General features: G+C 34.2%; 1 protein-coding gene across 6 annotated transcripts in view; it reads left to right on the top strand.

Annotated features, from left to right (window-relative positions):
- Positions 1-17,693, top strand: part of LOC111508336 (myrosinase 1-like) — a 40,973-nt gene extending 23,280 nt beyond the window's left edge. For 2 of the 6 annotated variants that reach the window (XM_074184359.1, XM_074184358.1), the window contains exons 4-7: positions 6,725-7,018; positions 12,916-13,053; positions 14,766-14,872; positions 17,356-17,693. In XM_074184359.1, coding sequence (XP_074040460.1) covers positions 6,725-7,018; positions 12,916-13,053; positions 14,766-14,872; positions 17,356-17,482 — 666 coding nt within the window. In that variant the 3' untranslated portion in view covers positions 17,483-17,693. The remainder of the gene's footprint in view (positions 1-6,724; positions 7,019-12,915; positions 13,054-14,765; positions 14,873-17,355) is intronic. The other 4 variants (XM_074184361.1, XM_074184360.1, XM_074184356.1 and 1 more) reach the window with 3 other exon arrangements.
- The last annotated feature ends 3,848 nt before the right edge of the window (positions 17,694-21,541 follow it).

The raw sequence follows: 21,541 nt of genomic DNA, 5'->3' as shown, positions 1-21,541 counted from the left end.
TGTCGGGGAAGAACAGAGTTCCTGCAGCAAATATGCTTGCCGTTTCAATATTACTCTACTCGTTTGGAGTAGTGAAGTGGACTCAGGAGGAGCTGTATCAACTCGACGTGAAGAAATGAAAAATGATGCATCTCTATAGGAGTTTGCATCCCAAACCGTCCGTTCCACGGTTGTACATCTCTCGACAACAGGGAGGCCGTGGACTTTCGAGTTTGGACTGTCTACATGACAGAATGGTACTGGATGTAGCGTGTGAAGTCATCAGGATTTCGGATCCCCTTCTCTGCAGGGTCCGCTACCATGAGAAAGCAGGAATTGAAGCATTTCTCTTTAGGGCAGCTGCCCGAGCAACAGATTAACTTGGTTTAGTTTTCGACACTGAACGAGATCAGCAAAGAGATCATATAAAAGCCGCAGAGATCACCTCATTTCTGCGGAAACACAAGGATGGGCCAATGCATGGTGTCTTCTTCAATTACATTGAAAACCTTGTCTTATCAAACTGCCTGACTTTCGTTTTCCTCAGGTCGAGTGAGCTGAAGTCGGAATCTGACAGGTTCATAATGGCTTGCCAGGATGGTGTCTTCAACACTCTAGTCTACCGCAGTTGCAGGATAGGTATAAAGGTTCCTGACACAAAGTGTAGAGCCTGCCGCTAGGCGTCCGAGACTCTAATGCACTTTCCATCAGCATGTCCAGCATATGCGGTCTCGGCCTTACGGATATAATATCGAGATTATATTTTCGAGCCCATAGGCCGGACAGATTTTTTCAACAGCGAACTACCCAAAGGTATTGAATGATCAAGTTATTGAGTACATTTTGTTAGTGACGAGCATAGCTTCTTGCATTCAAACTGAGCTTGAAATAATTGTTAGAGATAAATTAAGTAAACTAGGTGTATATGCCACATCAAAAGTGAAACAAAGATTTGATTATGTTGAAAAACGAAAATAAAGACACGGAAAAAACTTTGCATGTCCTCGACTCAAAATATATAATACGATCCCAAAAGAGTTCTGATGATTGCAGTTACTGAATTATCAATAAACAGTTTCTCTGGTGAACTACATATTCCATGATTCTTAAACTATACAAGAGGATCAGTTTATTCAATAAACAACTAACTTCACTTCGAATAAAAAACTGGTCTGTGTGATTCGATATAAAAATCAGAATAAATGGTAACTTTGAATAAATATTTTGGCTTATATCCATTTTATCAGAAATAATAATTAGTAGGAAAACGAATTTGAATGGAATAGAAATAAGCTTTGTCATTATTCATTTTATATCACAAAGATCTCAAATCTTGACAATTATTGGTGTTTAATTTTCATCTTCTGTTTCACAATCAATCAGTTTGACAGAAGTAGTAGTTTGCTGATTGTGCTTTCAGACTTGTAATTCATACAAAACCTAGTAAAAGAGGGATTTCTCCTCTCTAAAGATTTTTTTTCATTTTGAATTAAAAGCTTCAAGCGCTAGGGTTATTGGTGTCATGAAAACTATTACACTGATGCATAGTTTCTTGATATCATCATACATATTATCACGTTACAGGAAAGACATGAGGCTAACGATATTATAATTTATGTTCAGAATGTTGTTCATTAAGTATATTAATGACTTGAAACTCATTTCAGCAATATTATTTCATCATATATATATATATATTATATATATATATATTATATATATATATATATATATATATATATATATATATATATATACGGTGTCAACGAATCTATTAGACAAGTCATAACTTCTAGACTATTAGGTGTATCAAAACGAGATTTGGTACAGATAAATGGTATGTGGAGAGGAGAGTTTTCACATATTTTTCACTTTCCGGTCACTTCCGGTTTCAGCGGAAATGGCTCCGGTTCTGAATTTTTAAATGGAACACCCTGTATATTGTAACATTTTTGGATTTCTGAGACAATTCTGGATCAGAAACTGACATTTCCGGAAGTTTTTCAGCCTACTTGATTTTTTCAGAGTCACTTTTAAAATTGCATCTAGGTGGCCATGATCGAACGTAAACTAATCTATGGACCTCAGGTGATATCAGAAAATTGCAATAGCGGAGTTTTAGTGACTAGTGTGTTGAATATGAATGAGACAAGTTTATAAAATAACATTTTCGTGTCTAACTATTATTTTCCAAATAGCGACCATTTTTTGACAAGCACTTTCCGAAAAAAGGATTTTTTGACAAATCTAACGATACTAATTTATTTGCGATTGGATTACAAATAAGAACATAAATTAAATATTACTGAGGAAAATACTCGATACAAATTCATTTACTTTTGTCAAGGGTGCCATGGATAGGAATGATGCATAATATTTTGCGGTTATTTCCATCAAGTCCACTTTGGAGAACAAAACGCTCACCTAGGTTATGACAGTGACATAAGCTTTATGAGCAGAAATTAGAAGTTTCTCTTGATTTTCGTTAATTTTAGTTTAATTTTTCGTCGAAATAATGTATACTCAAAGTGAAAAAGTGGATATGTTGTTATTGTTTGGAGAATGCCACAGAAATTCAAGGAAAGCTGCTGAGTTGTATGCTCAGAGATATCCCAATCGGCAACACCCATCTCATCAGTATTTTCCCTATGTTGAGAGTCGTTTTAGGCAAGAGGGAAATCGAGACGCAGAACAGAGGTTTGTCATAAATGAGGAGACTGAGATTAACGTTCTTGCTATGGTAGAAGTTGACAAAACGGTTTCTTTAAGAGAAATTAGTAAAGAAATGCAGATAAGTCACGAATCAGCAAGAAAAATACTGAAAAAGCACGGATATCGAGCATTTAAATATCAGTTACATCAACATTTGTATGCTGACGACGGCAATAGAAGAGTAGTATTTTGTGATTGGCTGCTTCAAAATCATAGAGTTAACCCAAATTTTATCAACTTCATTCTATTTTCCGACGAATCACGGTTTACAAATAATGGCATGTTTAATAAGCAGAATTGTCGGTACTGGGCCCAACAAAATCAACATGCAATGAGAGAGGGCAATTTTCAAGAAAGGTTTTGCGTCAATGTCTGGGCTGGTATCGTTGGAAACAGAATAATTGGTCCAATATTGTTTCAAGGTCAGTTAACAGGGGTTAGATACTTGGGTTTTCTTCAAAATGAAATCGAGGATCATCTTAATGATATGCCTTTAGAAGTTTTACGGCAAATTTACTTCCAGCAAGATGGAGCACCACCCCATAATAGCAGAGACGTACTTGATTTTTTAATAGAGCATTTTAATAATAGAGTTATTACAACCAACGGTCCAGTACGGTGGCCTGCCCGCTCACCGGATCTGACTGTGTTAGATTTCTCCATTTGGGATATGTAAAAGAAAGGGTCTACTATGCAACAGCCCCAGCCACTCGCGAAATCTTAGAAAAAAGGATTCAACAGGCATTTAGAAGTATATCGCCTCAAATGTTACAAAACGTGTTGAGAGAAACAATTGAACGAGCTGAAATGTGTCTTGAACAAGGAGGGATGCACTTTGAAAATTTACTATAGTGGAATTTTCAAGAACTTAGGATATTGCAAAAAATCTAAGTGCATCGCTGAAATTATTAGTTAAATTTGTTAAATTTGTTGATCCAATCGCAAATAAATTAGTAACGTTAGATTCGTCAAAAAATCCTTTTTTCGGAAATTGCTTGTCAAAAAATGGTCGCCATTTGAAAAATAATAGTTAGACACGAAAATGTTATTTTGTAAACTTGTCTCATTCATATTCAACACACTAGTCAGTAAAACTCCGCTATTGCAATTTTCTGATATCACCTGAGGTCCATAGATTAGTTTACGTCCGATCATGGCCACCTAGATGCAATTTTAAAAGTGACTAACATTCCTCTCCACATACCATTCAACTATACCAAATCTCATTTCAATTCTCCTAATAGTCTAGAAATTATGACTTGTCTAATAGATTCGTTGACACCCGGTATATATATATATATATATATATATATATATATATATATATATATATATATATATATATATATATATATATATATATATATATATATATATATATATATATATATATATATATATAATATGTATAGAAAAAGGGTTATTTACTTTAAGAGGGGAGATAGTCGAGTGAAAATTCCGTATGTCCAGCATGCTAAGAATTGTTTGATATCTTCTAGATTCTGGAAGATATCTGGATGATAAACCAAGCTTTCACGAACGGTTCTATTGAAGCCTGTGATATTTGATATCTCCTTACAGTCAGTTTCAGTGAGAGACCTTTCCTGGAATTTCGAATGACTAGCAGTTCTCAATTCACCAGTTTCAAGAATAGGATTTTTCCGTAAGTAGTGACTGAGTACTTTAGGTGACACTCAGAGAATCTGACAGATTAAAAAAATTGACAGCTGGATGATTTGATTTGAAAGGGATAGATTTTTGGGAGAAAGCTTTCGAGAAAGATAGGTTCAGGCTTTTCACTTTTCCATCTTTATATAAAAATACTATGGGAAACTTTCAAATGAAGAAAGAAAGCAATTAATTGCAAATTAAATTCTTTGCAACCATGTGTAAATCATGCATAGATTTTACTCAAAAAAAAACTGAAAGAGGAAACCCTATCAAAACAACTACTCTCAGATGAATATTGAACTAGATTCATAATTCACGAAACATCTACTTTGATGTGAACATTGAATTATACAAAAATCTCTGTTTCCTATTCAGATGAATGTAACCTCAATTTTCTTACTGGAAATTTTTCTGTTAATAATCGAAAATATGTGGTTTAAAGTAAATTTCAAATGGAAGCTATCATATCACATTGAATATTCCATCTTTATGAAATTTTCAAAAATATTTTGATGCCATTCTATATCACATGCTTTTCTGAGATCAAAAAGTATAGCCATAGAGATTTATCCAAAGTTTCACACCGTAAAAGATAGGTTGACTTGATCAAATTCAGAAACTTGAGATGTTGAAGAAGTTTTCTTATTTGTTTTATGATTTTTCGTAGTTATTTTCCCTCTTTGCTTGCAAAAATTCCAAAAGAATTTCAGTTTCAGATAGACAGCCGAAAATGCTAAAATGATAATTTGAAATTACTCCTTCTTATGAATAATTGGATTTTTCTTCTATTATTTCACCATGTTCCTTTATTTTACAAACCATTTGGTACTTTCTGATATAACAGTGTTTCAGGTTTGCTTTTCTTTATCTTCACTATTAGTTCAATCGCATTCAACATTTTTGTTGTTAATTCTTTTTGATTCTTGTTTTCACTCAGTTATTATCATTGATATGAGTCCTGAAGTTTATTTACTCCATTGTCGACTACGACTTGTACTGAACAGTAACTCAGAGAATACTCATACAGTAATCATCTAATGAAACCAAGTAGGAATCATCAAGAAAGAAACTATTAGAAAGCCAATTTAATCTCAGGTTTTATATGTACAAACCCTCGAATATCTTTCTGAGATACAAAAGAATTAGAATCCGTTGAATTTTAGAAAAAGTTGCTCTTCATTTTAGAGCTCATTCGAATGCAGTTTCGAAAATCAGAAAATAATTACGTTGTGCATCCAGTAGTGTTGATTCGTAGAATATATGACATTGTTGAAAACTAATGGATGAAATATTATGAAATATTCAAGCTTAGAAAGTATCAAAACAGAGTATATAATACAATCATTCATGTTGAAGATAATATTCGAAAAAAATGGATGTCTTCCCATATAATGATGTATAAAGGATAAATATGTTGAACCAGATTTGACTCGAGGAACTAAATTTCGAATAGTTCCACAGATATTCGAAAAGGGAAAAAACTTTATTTCTCGATTTTCCCATGATGGCTCTTCTTATTTTGAATAGCTTGGTATCAAAAGTACCCACCATGGAAAATTATTGGTTTTCACCAATCAACTTCACGTGAGCATGATGTATTTGAAGTTAATAATTATAGATAATCTGATTAATAATCCCTTGGAATGAATGTTTGCCGAATGAAAGTGATTCTCAAAAAATTGGAAACTGTTACAACTTCAATATACTAAAGAGTTCACAGTTCTTGAGAGTGTAATCATCATTTATTCATCAGGAGAAACTCTTCTATGATATGACCATTAACTACAAAAACGTATTCCATTTGAATTTTGAATATTTTGTTTCACCTTGGATGTGCGATATGAGTGGATAGTTTGAAATAGAAATTCAAATTACCGGTGAGAAATTAACAATGTTTGAATATTTCACTCTATATCTACCTAATTATCACAAATAATAATTTCAATGTCGTTGTTGAGTATGGTAATATACTTGAGTTAACTCAAATTATGAAAAAGACGGAAAAGTTCTGAATATTAAAATGAAATACCCATCAAGAGATATCATAGGCCCCTTTTTATTAGAATAATTAGTTTACAGCGCCCTTATGACGAAGAATCATGAAACATTGTATATTATCTTCTGAAAATCATACTCTTTCACGTAACTTACATCTGACATTGATATTTTTCCTCGTTGAGAGAAGAGGAAAAGAACGCAATTAATTAAAGTATGTGTTGTAAAGCATATTTAATGAGTTATCCGTGTGCATTTTTTCTTTCTCCCAACTGCATTTCAGCGTATACATTTTACGAAACTACCAATTCAGTATTATTTGAAATGGTTTGTTCGTATACATTTTCTCTGAACTTGTATTTTTCAGATTGGTATTTTTGCACATCCAATTCTCAAAGGTGGGTGGCCAAAAGTGGTAGAAGATAGGATGGAAAATAGAAGATTGATGGAAAACTTGCCGATCTCTCAACTTCCCAAATTAACTGATGATGAAATTGAATTTATCAATGGAACGTTCGATTTTCTAGGAGTTAACCACTATTATACTAACTACGCTGAATATGATTCAGATAATAATATTGAAAAGAGCCGCAATGAAATCAATGCTGGCGTTCTCATCACGGTCGATCCGTCATGGGATAAAAATTCATTGGGCCGCACAGTGAGTTGTTTTCATTTCCATATAGAATAATCAATATTTATAGTTGCAAATTCATTTTGTAAGGGGTTTTTAAAAAGTAATTTTCACAACCTTCATAATATCATCAAAAGTCGCATATATATGATGGGCTGATTTTTCAGGTTTCATCCTCATAAGGATCATTTCTACAATTAGATAAGACTAGTCGTAAAACTTCAGACATCACCAGAAGATGGAGAATGAGACATTGCCGAAACGTGAAAATAATTCTTATGGGAATAAAAACCACAGAACTCGAAACGAAATCCGGAAAAACAGCTCATCATATTTTGTCCGTGGGAATCTTCGAGTATAATTTACAATTTATATATGTACCAGCTGACCCTGCGAATTTCGTTTCGCCTTGGAGACGATAAAAAAGCACATTTTTGATTTCATTAATTTATTTTTTTTATTGATAAAGTGTTTCAATTATTCTTCATTAGGTTGCACTCTTCAGTTAAGCCCCTTGTGACATTTTTTGTTTTATTATTAGGCGCAAGTATAAACAACGCAGCTGGACTTCCTATCCGTGAACATGCCACATATAATTGACCATGTGAAAAACATTGATTTTCCAGAATCAGACCACAAACTTTCAAGGATTAGCCTTGTGATTTGTTAATGGTCATGGTGAATGCATGAGAAAATTGGAAATTGAAGTCTTTTAAACTCAAACGGCATATCGGTTGGGATCATCGAGTCCTCGGAATGAGAACTTCCTCACCTTCGAATTTTCTTTTGAGTATCGTCGCGTAAATCACATTTTTCATTAATTTACTTACCACCAAACGTGTACCGTTGCACAGTTTTGGTGGGTTTGTGTTCCGAAGCATGATTACTACGGAGCCAACCTTCAGGCGTAAATTGTGCGGTAGTAAGCCAGGCGCATCCAAGGAGTTTAAAAATTCAATAGGATAGTTGGTGGCTTCATCTGCATTTGTTACAAAGTCAATTGATTTCAATGGATGCATTGTTCCAATGATATCATTCTGAATTATGTAGTTTAGGTCATCTACATCTTCATTCTCAGCCGCTGAAATTGCTCGCTCACTCAACCATTCATTATTTTTATAGTTGGTAATTATATTTGGGAATACTTTGCTGATGAGTTCGTCTTTCGACGAGACAAAGTTACAGAAATTCTGAAGAAATGAAATCAATTCGCTCGATTCGTCGACCGGCACTCGACGATTACGATAGTCAGCAATTGCTCAGAGAAATCTTCAGCAGATGTATCACTAAGCAATGCAACTCTTATGTTTGTTGTCAGCTGAAGTTTCTTCACATAGCGCCATATACTTGATGATTTGAGGCAAGCGTTTATTTCGTCGGCAGCCGTTGATCTTTGAATTACTGGCAGTGTCTGGTGGAAATCGCCAGACAGTAAAATCATTGCACCTCCAAAACATGTCGAGTCATTGCGTAGATCTTTCAATGTTCGGTTAACTGTTTCTAATGTACGTTTGTGCGCCATTGTGCATTCGTCCCATATGATGATTTTCGATGCTGATAAAACTTTGGCCATGGCGGAGTTTTTTGAAATATTACATGTTGGTTCTTCAATAGTTTATAGATTTAATGGCAATTTTAATGCTGAATGAGCCATACGGCATCCTTCTAAGAATGTGGCTGCTATTCCAGAAGAAGCAACTGCAAGCGCAATGTTGGATCTCGCACGAACAGTAGCTAAAGCTAATAACATCAAGAATGTCTTACCAGTTCCACCAGGTGCATCCAGGAAATATAAACCGCCATTTCCATCATCAATTGCCTTCATTAACCATTGACAAAATTACGTTTAGCTGTCATTTACCTTTTTTGTTATTACATGTCAGATGCGTTTTTGCTATATAGTGACTTCTTGGTGACTTCACGGAAACGCGGTCGAACGGGATAAAAAGTGTCCCTCTTCCTATTCTAAGCTTCGGTTCATTCGTTCTTGAGTTATTATTAGTATATATATATATATATATATATATATATATATATAATATATATATATATATATATTATATATATATATATGCTGAACTGGTTACCATTTTACCATTATAGTAAGAAGTGAGTTGAGCAAGGTCAACAACAAGGTGAAAACTTAGATTATATAGATATATATATATATATTATATATATATATATATATATATATATATATATATATATATATATATATATATATATATATGGACATTTTGTGGACAGAACAGTCAAAAAAGGGGCAAACCGCGAACACGCGTTTCTGGCTATTGGCCTCATCAGCGCGGTGCAGCCAATTGTAAAGATGGATAACAACTGGTTACCAAAAATGAAAACTTCACATTTTTTGAATGTTCTGTCCACAAATTTTCCCTTTTTATATACACACTCAATTGCATCTTTATCCCTATATATATATATATTTATATATATATATATATATATATATATATATATATATATATATATATATATATATATATATATATATATATATATATATTGTTCTCTATATATTGTATAACTCTTGCAAAAATAAGTTATTTGCACGAAATTCGGTACCCGGGGTTTTTTTGACGTGGGAAATTATAACTTCGTATAACTTTTCATGTAACATCTAGAGGGCGCTGTGTACGCTGTCATTATTTATTTCAAATTGCCCTAACTTTTTTGACAATAAATTTTTGGTACTTTCCACAAAATTCCCACACCTTTTCTAAGTAAAAAAGATACACCTTCTCAACAACGCTGGATCGTTTTCGAGATATTTTCAATTTTCTATATCGTGCATATTACTTAATAGCCAAAAAAGTTGATTGGTAGAACCCGACAAAATTATTTTACTTGACACAATTTCATTAAAATCTTCCGATTGATTTGAAAGATCTTAGATGTTTGCAAAGACAACCCGGATCATGAAGCTCTACAAGTGTTAACTTTCTTTGTTCCGTGTTCTTTGGCTTAGATCCTCTAACTGCCATAACTTGAATTGAAGTTTGGTTTGGTAAATTTTGCCTCTTCTGAAAGAAGATTAATGAATATCAATTTCTTTATATTTATCCTTCAGTAGAAATAAAGAATTCGGATTCGTAGTTAAGAATTTGAGAAGTTCATAGCATTTGTTTTCGTGGAATGTTTACATCGAACCTCTCTTAATTGTTGTTCGGAATTTGCTGTAATAATATCCTATGTTTGAAGGTGATTGACAATGTTTCATGATGAATTTCACTAGTTCGGACTTCCATTGTCTACTATATAAAATGATTTGAAATCCCTGAAACAACTAAAAAAGAAGAATTAAAAATGAGATAGCTGAAAATAATAATTATATCAACCAAAATAAACCTGAAATGAAATGATAGTGAAATAAAATACAAGTAAAAATAGAACAATTGAATAAAGAAAAATGAAGAAATGAAAAAAGAAAGAAAATAAAAATAAAAAGTGAAGAGATTCCAAGTCACGTTAGTTCACAACGTTTCGATTGTTAGTATCTACAATCGTCTTCGGGTGATGACTGGACTGATTCCTCCGAGAGATGACTATTTATAGGATTCCTCTATTCCCGTCACGGGAATAGAGGAATCCTTGTTGAGAAAAGGCCTAAATTTCGCCATTACGCCAACATCTGTGCCCACTTTGGAGATAATTACTGCAGTGGAATCCATCAGTTCCCTCATTGACCAGACCGAGGCAGAAGAGTTCAGATGGAAAATTAGAGAACAGCTGGATCGAGAACCAGTTCCAATATCTAACATCAGCAATGAAGAACGTAGAGCTCTGAACGGCCTACGTAGAGACAACACCATCAAGATCCTACCTGCAGATAAAGGAAACGCTACTGTGGTAATGGATACCGTTCTCTACGAACAGAAGATCCAAGAGGTTCTTCAGAAGGGACGATACACAAAGATCGTACGGGACCCTACTGCATCAATCGAAAGGAAGTTGTACCAGATTTTAAAAAACACCAAGTCTATTTTTCGGACAAGGAAAGATCATCGCTAACACCGCACCACAGTAAGCCCCCTCACTTGTATGGACTACCCAAAATCCACAAGGAGGACGTTCCGCTTAGACCGATCATCAGCTCCAGAGATTCGGCTACTCAAAACTTGTCTAGATTTTTACTTCCCTTAATACAACCATTACAAGGAAAACATCGTCTTTCGTGAAGAATTCAAGGCATTTTGTCGAACTACTAGGGCCAATTGAGGTCACATAGGAAGATCAACTAATTAGTTTCGACGTGGAAAGCCTTTACACCAACGTTCCGGTCGAAGAAGCACTCCAAATCATACAGAGAAAGCTATCCAAAGACGGGAACCTAAAAGAGAGAACGAATCTACCTATAGAAGTGATCATGGAATTACTAGGATGCTGTGTACGTAACTGTTATTTCCAACTGAACGACGAATTCTTTACACAAGATGAGGGACTGCCAATGGGTACGCCACTATCACCAGTCATAGCCAACATATATATGGAGTGGTTTGAAACTCTAGCCATTGAAGAAGCCCACAAGAAACCGCGAGTCTGGTTGAGATATGTTGACGACACCTTCATAATATGGAACCATGAGAATACTGAACTAGACGCCTTCCTGAAACACATCAACAGCGTAAGACCTTCTATCAATTTCAAAATGGAGAAGGAAATCCACAACGAATTGCCATTCTTAGACGTTTTGGTGAAGAGGACCGACACTAAGTGGGAAACATCTGTATACCGAAAACCCACTCATACGGGACAGTATCTGAACCACGAATCCAACCACCATCAATCGACTAAAAGAGGAATCATCAAGACTCTATTAGACCGTGCTTTTGGGCTCTGTAATACGAAGAAAGGTCTCGAGAAGAAACTAGACATCATCAAAAATGATCTTCAACGGAATGGCTACTCCAAAGCGATGGTAGAAAAGACTTTGGCTAGGAGACAGCAGGAGCCTCACAAGGAAGAGAAGCCGTCACAACCAGTGCTTGCACTTCCCTACATCAGAGGATTATCGGAGAGGATAAGAAGAATTGGTTCCAAGTACAACATCAGAACGTGCTTCAGATCCGGTAACACTATCCGTAGCAGCCTCACGAAAACCAGGCCACCAAACGCGGACTGCGATTCCAAGAATTGCATTTACCGGATACCCTGTAAGTGCAGAAAATCCTTTATTGGTGAAACTAAGAGGCCATTGTGAATTGTCGAGCACAAGAAACACACACAGCGAGGGGAAACCAGCAAATCAGGAATAGCAGACCATGTTTGGACCCATCAACACAACATTGAGTGGTCCCAAGCTGAGATCTTGCACAGAGAGGAACATTGGTTTAGGAGAAAATTCAAGGAAGCCGCATACATGTTGTCCAACAACGTATTTAGCCAAGCCAGCGTAGAAATACGCAACATATGGAAACCCATCATCAAGCGAAAAATGGCCAACTCCCGCCAAAACGGTCATCTCCCACGGAACCAGTGAAGCGGAAAATGGAAAGCGGGGATAAGTGAAAGTACTCGAACGACCTATAAATAGTCATCTCTCGGAGGAATCAGTTCAGTCGCCACCCGAAGAGGATTGTAGATACTAACAATCGAAACGTCGTGAACTAACGTGACTTGGAATTCTTCACTTTTCATTTTTATTTCCTTTCTTTTTTCATTTCTTTATTTTTCTTTATTCAATTGTTCTATTTTTACTTGTATTTTATTTCACTATTATTTCATTTCAGGTTTATTTTGGTTAATATAATTATTATTTTCAGCTATCTCATTTTTAATTCTTCTTTTTTAGTTGTTTCAGGGATTTCAAATCATTTTATATAGTAGACAATGGAAGTCCGAACTAGTGAAATTCAATAATATCCTATTGAAATCTTTGTTGAAACATTTTTTATATTATGTAGGTTACAACGTGGGGTACGAGAAAAATGTTCAAATGGTTGAAGGAAACTTACAATAATCCTGAAATTTTCATAAGCGAATATGGTTATTCTGATAACGGAACAACTTTAGAAGACAATGAGAGAATTAGATTTTCTAGGGTGAGTACTTTGAAACGAAAAAATATCAAAGGTGGGAAGTTTTTTTTGAAGCCTCATTTGAAGGAATTCTGAAGTGTTTATTGAACATAACTTCAGCCTTCTAGACTGTTTCTTGTCAAAACTAAATATTTCTATATAACACGACAGCACTGAAGTTTTTATCAAGTTTTTCATCAAGATACTCGACTGAGAATGAAAATCTGATAAACTTCTGATTCTTGACGAATTTTTGTACCATTTCCTCATATGCTCCATAAATTTATGTTGGTAGATCAAAACATGTGATGATTTGTTGATTCTTCTCAATGAGTATTTTTTCATGTTGCCAATACGAACCCCCAACGGTTTCTGGGTTTACTGATATATGACTCGCCTGATAGTATCTGGTTAATGCAATTCTTGGAGTAGTTCACGTTTAATGTATGTGTCTTGAGTTTTTGTGAGACTGTTATGCAGACCCGGATCTAGGCGGGGGCAAGCCAGAGCCTATACCCCAGGCGGCAAGTTCAGAGGGCGACCAAATTCACACTTCACAGACGAATGGACAACTCATCATTCACCTAACTTTGACCTACATTAGGCACGAACATTGTTATTCTTGAGGCGCGTAGGCATAGTTCAAAATACGCCTGCTCGCCCGCAGGAGAGCAAGTTACACTTTTGTTCGGTGTAATAGAAAAGGCTAACGGTTTGTATCGCTTTCAGCATATCTATGCGCATTATTTGCAGGATGCTTTTCCTAATATTTGTATTGCTCTGCGAATTCACTTTACGATTTCTTTTACATACGCAGCTTGCGGATGTAGAATCGTAAAGTTATTTGCGATCTCTTATCGAGTCTTGCATTCTAACCATTCAATATGAATTTCTATAAAATGAATAGGTCATCAATCGAACGAAAGTGAAATTGTAATTTCAAATCACAATATGCCATAATATATTTGAACTTCATTTTTATTATACATATTTTTATTTCAAATCCTATCCTGTGCTAGGTGCAGGACATAGATTCATGTAAATGAATAGGCTCAACACAGAAAGAACAGTAATGAATGTTTCATTTCCGGAAGACCTATGACCAAATGTTAATCAATTGGTGGATATCTGAAAGCTGAAATCATAAAGATAATAAAGGTGAAAATAAATATAAGTGGGCGGAGGCGGCATTTTCCAGTTTTGGGTGGTATGCTTGGATTTTAAGTAAATTCTTCCATATAGATCTGGAACTCTGTATCCCCTTTAACAGTCCTCTGACCCTAGAAACAGTAAGCAGACGGTGTCTATTCAACTAACACAAATAAAGTCTTGATGATTCATCTTCCTGGGTAGATTGATGGTGATTGGATTCAGGTACTGTCCTGCATGAATATATTTTCGTTTCAGTGAGTTCAAGTACATCTTGTAGTTGTTTGAATAGAAAATATATTTTCGATTATACAAAATTCCATATTTTATTCTAATTCGGCTCACAATGATGAAATTGTAATATACATTGAAAGGTTTATGCTCATTCTGAAAATTTTGATAAGGAAATGGAAAAGAAAAAGTGTACTTTTTTTTATTCCATGATATTCGCTGAAAATGATCCTCCATTAACTGAAATGTACGAAAGCGTAATTTATTTTTTATTTCCAATCTCTGTATGACAGATTACAGAAACATGACGAAACCATATACTTTCAATCAATTCAATATCAATTTCTATATTTCAGATGTATTTAAGTGCATTCCATGATGCTATCTACAAGGATGAAGTCAGAATTTTTGCTGCATTGACTTGGAGTCTGCTTGACAACTTTGAATGGTCATTTGGATACAGGTATTACCATAGTCACACATTTTCGCTGAATCTTTCTAATTTCTAATAAACAATACTTCTTCAGAAGTTGTGCGTCAAAAAAAAATCGAAAACTTTCACTGCACAGCATGCTACACGAATTTCTAGATCAGCAAAGCACTTTACAAATATGTATCAAAAAATATACATTGGTAATGAGTTATCGTGAAAACTTATCATGCATCGGAAGAGGTTTCTAAATGCTAGAGAAATACACTTTTTCGAAAAAATAATGATCAAATACTTGAAGCAATAGGTGATGAAACGAAGAAGGGATGATTAGGAACTGTCATTGCTCAGTAAAACTCCCAAATCTCCAACGTTTGATAATCATCGTGGGCCACATAGCTTTCAAATTCAAGACAGTTACTGAAGTCAACATTTGGTAGTAGGAAGAAGAGGCTCCTGTACTTGCTATCTCTTTAATATCAGGTACTGGAAATATTACAGAATATGTGGGATCTGATAAGAAGAATGATCGCAGGTACAGGCCTCGCTCAACTGTTTGAAGAACACCAAGCTGCATGAAATTCTCTAATAATCGCTGAATTGGTAGCCAGATTATGATACGAGTCTCTGAAAGATGTTCCAAAAAGGGTAGATCAAGTATCCCATAGTTTGCAAATGATATGATGTGAGTTTTCTGCATCAGAGGCAAAATGGGGTTCGCAAAATAATCGACAAAAAAATGATAAAGAGTCAACACGTTGGAACATGTTTCGACTTCAGATTCTCAATGACCCAAGATTTTTAACTTAATCTAAAAAATTTCGGACAGAGTCTATTGGCCCAGATCAGCTGTATGGGAGACTATGACTATGCATATTCAGTATTTACAAGGTAGCTTGTAACTCACTTTTTCGACAAGACATTATACAGGTATCTGGAAAACTTGGTTATCAAAATAGTAACGGGCCAAACAAAAGCCATAATTGGGATATTTTCAGTCGCCGATGTATAATCAATTAGACATCACTCCAGACATCACTCCTATTCGCCAAGCAGAAATTGATAGGTAATATGTTTGATACCATGCTCAGAAGAGGTATCATTGGAGAGAGCATTTCATAGTTCTCCAATAGTATTACTGACGAAGAACGCATTAACATGTGTCTGCAGCCAGCTTACTGATGTCAGTAACAACTATTCCATTAGATTGATCCAACCAAAATACGTTGGTTCTGAAAAGTAGTTACTGAAATCGAAGATCATTCCGAAGTCGAAGTCGAAATCGAATTTCAGGCTGGATATGGACGAGTTCAAAGCCTCTATAGTAGGATTATGCAAAACTCTGGCCACTTTTGAAAGGTTAGTGAAACTGATTGTGGCAGGTCTTACACGAATAACTTGTTCTGCCTATCTGAATGATGAAATTGTGATAGAAAAAACTAGTTGATGATCACCTCAAGTATCTTATAGAGATATTACCAAAACAAGCTGAACCTCAAGAAGGGTTCATTTCAAAATGAATTCAGCACAGTTGGCCTGGATTAGAAGTTATAAACCACGAAATCAGCTTTTCGGGATCATGAACGTACTAAAAAAATTTAGGGTGACTGAATCACAGAAAGCACACAATAGAAAATATCATCCGATTCGATTGGACATCCCAATGCTGAAAGTTTTTACCTCAACTGAGATGGAGATAGGAGACTTTATTCTGCACTTCCAGATAGCAGCTTTTACCTACTGCGAAGTTCCTAGACCAAATTCATACATACAAGTGTACAGTGCTGTTCAGAAATTCATGAACTCAAAAGACCTAACTTGCAAAGTGATTCGAAAACCTTCAGTGATATAATTTCCAAATAACACATTTCAGTCGTATATACAAGCTGAATATTTTATGCAGGCTACTATTAGGAACTCCAAAACCTTCGAAGTCAGAAGGTTGATGAAAAAAATTGCGTATTTCAAAGGTCAAGTAAACAGTGTACCGAAATTGAGAAAAAAACAGGATATTTCAAGATATTTGAAAATTTAAATTTTGTCATATTTCATGGTGTCATGAAATTCAAGTAGAGCATTCAAATCTAAAAGAAAGAAACACGTGTCCATCTTTGAAAAAAAGAGTTGAAAGTGGCCAATATAAAACAGAATGTCTTTGGAAAAATGTTCAACACCAAATGAGTATGTGTATAAAATATTCAGAAAAATTACTATTTCTATTTCATTTTGGTAGATGAGAACTCTAAGTCGAATATCTTAAAAACGCCTAATACTTTTTCCGATTTCTATACGCCGTTTATTTGACTTCAAATTCAACCAACCTCCCAACTCTAAAGGTTTTCGAAAACTTGAAAAATTAGTCGAAAAATTCGTGCAAAATGTTGTTCTGTATCAAAGTTTGCTATCTACATAGAAATAGAATTGGTTCATTCTGCACACTTGTCACATGAACTATTGAGAAGGTATAACAACACTTTTGTTTCATAGACAGACATTGAGATACATTTTTTTTAAAGCGCACACTTTGGCCTTTTTTACATCGACCAAAATGATCCCAACAAAACGAGGATTAGGAAGAAGTTAGCACATTTTTACAAGAAGTTAACAGCTACCGGTCGTATACCAGAGGATTTGCACACATAAATGGCTTGCAGAGAAAATTTTACCATCTTATTTGTGAATTATTTCGAATAAACAGATCATACTTATTCAAGTTCCATTTACTTCCATTCGGTGAAATTTCTGATAATTATGAATACCAATATTGCTTTATATAAATTTTGACATCGACAATATTGAGTTGTCATAGAGAAAAAGATGATATTATGGAACAAGCGACTAACTCATATTTGAACAAACGTAATGTTCGCATTGAAATTTTCATATTTTTCATAATCTGTTTAGCACACTGGTATTTCCACACCCAAAAGAGAACTGTGAGAAGGCACAAAAACTAGAGAATACAATTGTGTTTATGTGTGTTTTTAACTTTTTTTTTGTAAAATGTATTTGTATTACATTGAGAAAAAAATTATATTTCAAATATATCTCGGTTTTTGGTCGAAGTTATCTCAGTATTGGAATCACTTTTTTGTTTTAGGTATAAGTTATTCCTACTTATGTTGAATAAGTCCTTGTATTGTTTTATATTTTTCTGAACATCAGTACACTTAACGTCATTTCTCATTTTTGACAATAACCCTGTATTGCATGAATTGTTGGAATTTGAGAATTTGTCTTTTACTTTCGTTTCTAAAGTTGTCCTTCGAATGTCGAGTTAATGAAAACAGCTATAGAAAGAAGAAACATTTGTTTTACATGTAAAACGAATATAAACCCTTAACAATTAACAAAACTAACTATTAAGTACTATTCCTTGGCATAAAAATAGGAATTTTTATGACGAAAAGTATGAAAAAGGGTAACCAATATTACTTGAAGTTTACTCACTCTCCGCATGCTCCACCTTTTGCCCTTTTTTAAACTCTTGAAGAAGCTCAAAAGATCTGTTTGTTTTTCAAACGATATTTTTGCACTAGGTCTATTATTTCCTTCGTTATTTTTTTAAGTGATCATTATGTTTTTGAAAGATTCTGTATCGAAAGTATCTTTATAATAAATTGAATTTGGATCCTCTTTGGTGACACGCAATACTTTTATAGTAGCCCAAAGTACTTTCTCACCATCAATTTTTCTGATGGAGGGTCTAAAATTAGATGAGAAACTTTTCCAATCTGATATGTTATAATATTTAATATTATTTACTCAATAAGCTTTTCCTGTTTTTTTGCCAATTTGATAACCATTTCCATTTGTTGTGGAGTATACAAGGGCCCACTCATAAAAGCTCTCTTTTTCGCAGATTCCATGCAGGAATGCATAGTCTACCTCGTTTTGGGAATGACCCGCTATAAGAAATTTATGAGTTATTGATTTTATATTATAATTTTCACAGCATAACTATACATGAAAACTATATATATATATATATATATATAATATATATATATATATATATATATATATATATATATATATATATATATATATATATATAGTGCAAGTCATAATTTGTTTGCAATCTTTTTTTATCACTTGCTTGCAAATATTCATCGCATGAGGAGCATCGATCTTTTTTGGGTTGAAAAAATTCAATGTTAAAGCACGTGTTGAAAATATGCGAGTACATTGAATTTTTCACTACTGGTCCACCTTTAGGGCGACAGTTTCCAACGTACAGCCTATACATCTCTGCAATAGTGAGTCCTCCATTAATGAATTCCCTCTGATTATCTTCGTGACCATAATGAGATTCGATTCTGGCAAATGAATTAATGTGATCAATAACGCCTCGTCGTAAAGATTCATCGATTTTCTTATGATTATCATGATACCCTCTAGCATCTTTTGAGACTATACCAATGTAATTTTTTCAGCAATAGCGCTACTGATAGCTGTATTACTAATATCCAAAAATTGTTGAAGTCGTTTTCTTCTTCTGGTTATTCCTCCTATTTTTTCTTTTTTTTTGGCTGCATATCATCATTGCTACTAGGATCCATGTTAGCACCTTCGTCACCCGGCGAATAATTTTCATCGACATCACTATAATCGACTGATGTCGATTATCCAAATAACTAAACATATATGTCTGATTTTCGTTTTCTCTTCGTTGCCAGACATTTCCAGTCTAAAATAAACAAATGAACCAGTTATGAAAGATGCTAGAAAGAAAGTACAAAAAAATAATTTCGAAGCTCGTAGACGTGCTAGTTCCCGGTTTGATAACGATGCCCTCTGATGGAAAATTATCAGTTTCCTAAAAAAAAATACATAATTACTTCATGAATTTTTGCACCCTGTATGTTAACTCACCGTATTCACAACATTTTTTGGTGATGCGCCACATTTTGTGGCCTTTCCAAGTATTTTTCGTGTCCTATTAGACGTCGCGAAAACAAATTTCAACTCCGGTGTCATCCACTCCCTCCTGTAGTCAGCGACAAACTAATTCTCACAGACAAGAGACAAGTTGCAACCTGCATTTGGTTCAATACAAAGACATCTCCAAGATATTTGGAATGTTTTTGGGTATTGAATATTAACGTGGAGATATTTCGAAAAAGCAGTCATTATTAGATTGAATATTGTTTATTCGCTGTGAAAAACTGAGACATATTCGATGATGAAATACTAAGATAACTTCAAAAATGAAGAAATCTTATAAAAATTATCCTTATAGCTGGGGTGAGACAACTCAAAATGTCCTACTATTTCACAGAACAAAACATTCCTATCCCTACTTGCCTACTTCCCTACTAATATTTTAAATGCGAATGTAAGTTTGTTTGTTACGGTTTCACACGAAAACTACTCAACCGATCATCATGAAATTAGAAGTAACATAGGATATTTTTTATAAAAAAAAATATTTTCAATAATCGTTAATAAAAAAATATTGTAACTATTTTTGTGAAATGGTCTGTCACGAAACTCAATGTGACAAACCAAATCCTACGCAGGCGAAGCCGCGGGTAATAGCTAGTGAAAATATGAGTCGCATATCGAACGAAAAAAACAAACTTTTCAATATGTCTCACTATTAAATCATAAATTAAAACAAATTTAAATTGGTCATTTTTCAAGTTGTCCTAGTATTGTTCTAGCACACGATAAAAGGTAAGACCTCGTTAGTCCTTAGCTCGCACAAGTTTCGACTTCTGAGGGTTGTCGTTCGTAGGGATGTGATAGCTGGTTAACAAAAAAAACATATTTGGAACATATATTTTCATTTCATTCAAAATGTAGAAAAACACTGGGTTTGAGCTTCACCTTCATTATTTTATTGAAAACTTGAAGGGGATGGATCTCAAAATATATCTTACTGGTGTTCTATCATATGAAATATTATCCCTATCAGTTGCAATAATATCTGAATCTATTTCATTGTAATATCTCATTTCACTAGGGTTAGGATAAGTGATCTATGTCAGTGCCAAAGAAGGAGAAAGAACTAAAAGGAAAGATGAACTTCAACCATGATTCTACTGTTATATCTATTTTTCAATTTTTTTTCAGACTCACTTCATGTTTTTGATCAATAACAATATTTCATTCCATTCCTTGAAATATTTTTTTGAATTTTTGACTACTTATTCATGTGGATTCTGAGAAGATGATTTTTCATAAAGTGATGCAACTTGTTAAGGAGTGGAAGGTTTTTGATATTATATACAGTATGTTATGGATTTCCAATCTTTCACAGATATGAAGATAACCTTTTTCTATGACTAATTGATTTTGGGTCAGTACTATCATCTTTTTCAATGAATCAATAGTTCGTAACTGGCTCAATATTGTCAAACCAGTTGAATATTCATTTCACTTCGAACGATAAAGGAAGTTTTAGAAAATTTTGGTAATTAACAATTGTCTAGATTAGTGAAAAATTTACTTTAATGAAAAATTCCAACGGGAATCAGTTTCCTATGTCGTTTAGATTGTATCATGATTTTTTTTATTTCTTCTATCTACTTTGAATACCTTAAAAAATTATTTTCAAGTTACGTACTCGCTTAGAGGCCGTGCGCGCAACCTAAAAATGACGCGTGCACGGCTATTTTCAGTATTAAATTAAAATTATAAATAATGGAGATACCGCTTCGGGAGTCAAAACTTTCTTTTAGTAAATTTCCTCCTCTT

The sequence above is a fragment of the Leptinotarsa decemlineata genome, unplaced genomic scaffold (genome assembly GCF_025532065.1).
Source record: "Leptinotarsa decemlineata unplaced genomic scaffold, Ldec_3_MD MMD2_tig00026354_RagTag_RagTag, whole genome shotgun sequence".
Taxonomy (NCBI): domain Eukaryota; kingdom Metazoa; phylum Arthropoda; class Insecta; order Coleoptera; family Chrysomelidae; genus Leptinotarsa; species Leptinotarsa decemlineata.
Note: the sequence above shows the minus strand (reverse complement) of the source record. Positions and strands in the feature narration are given on the sequence as shown.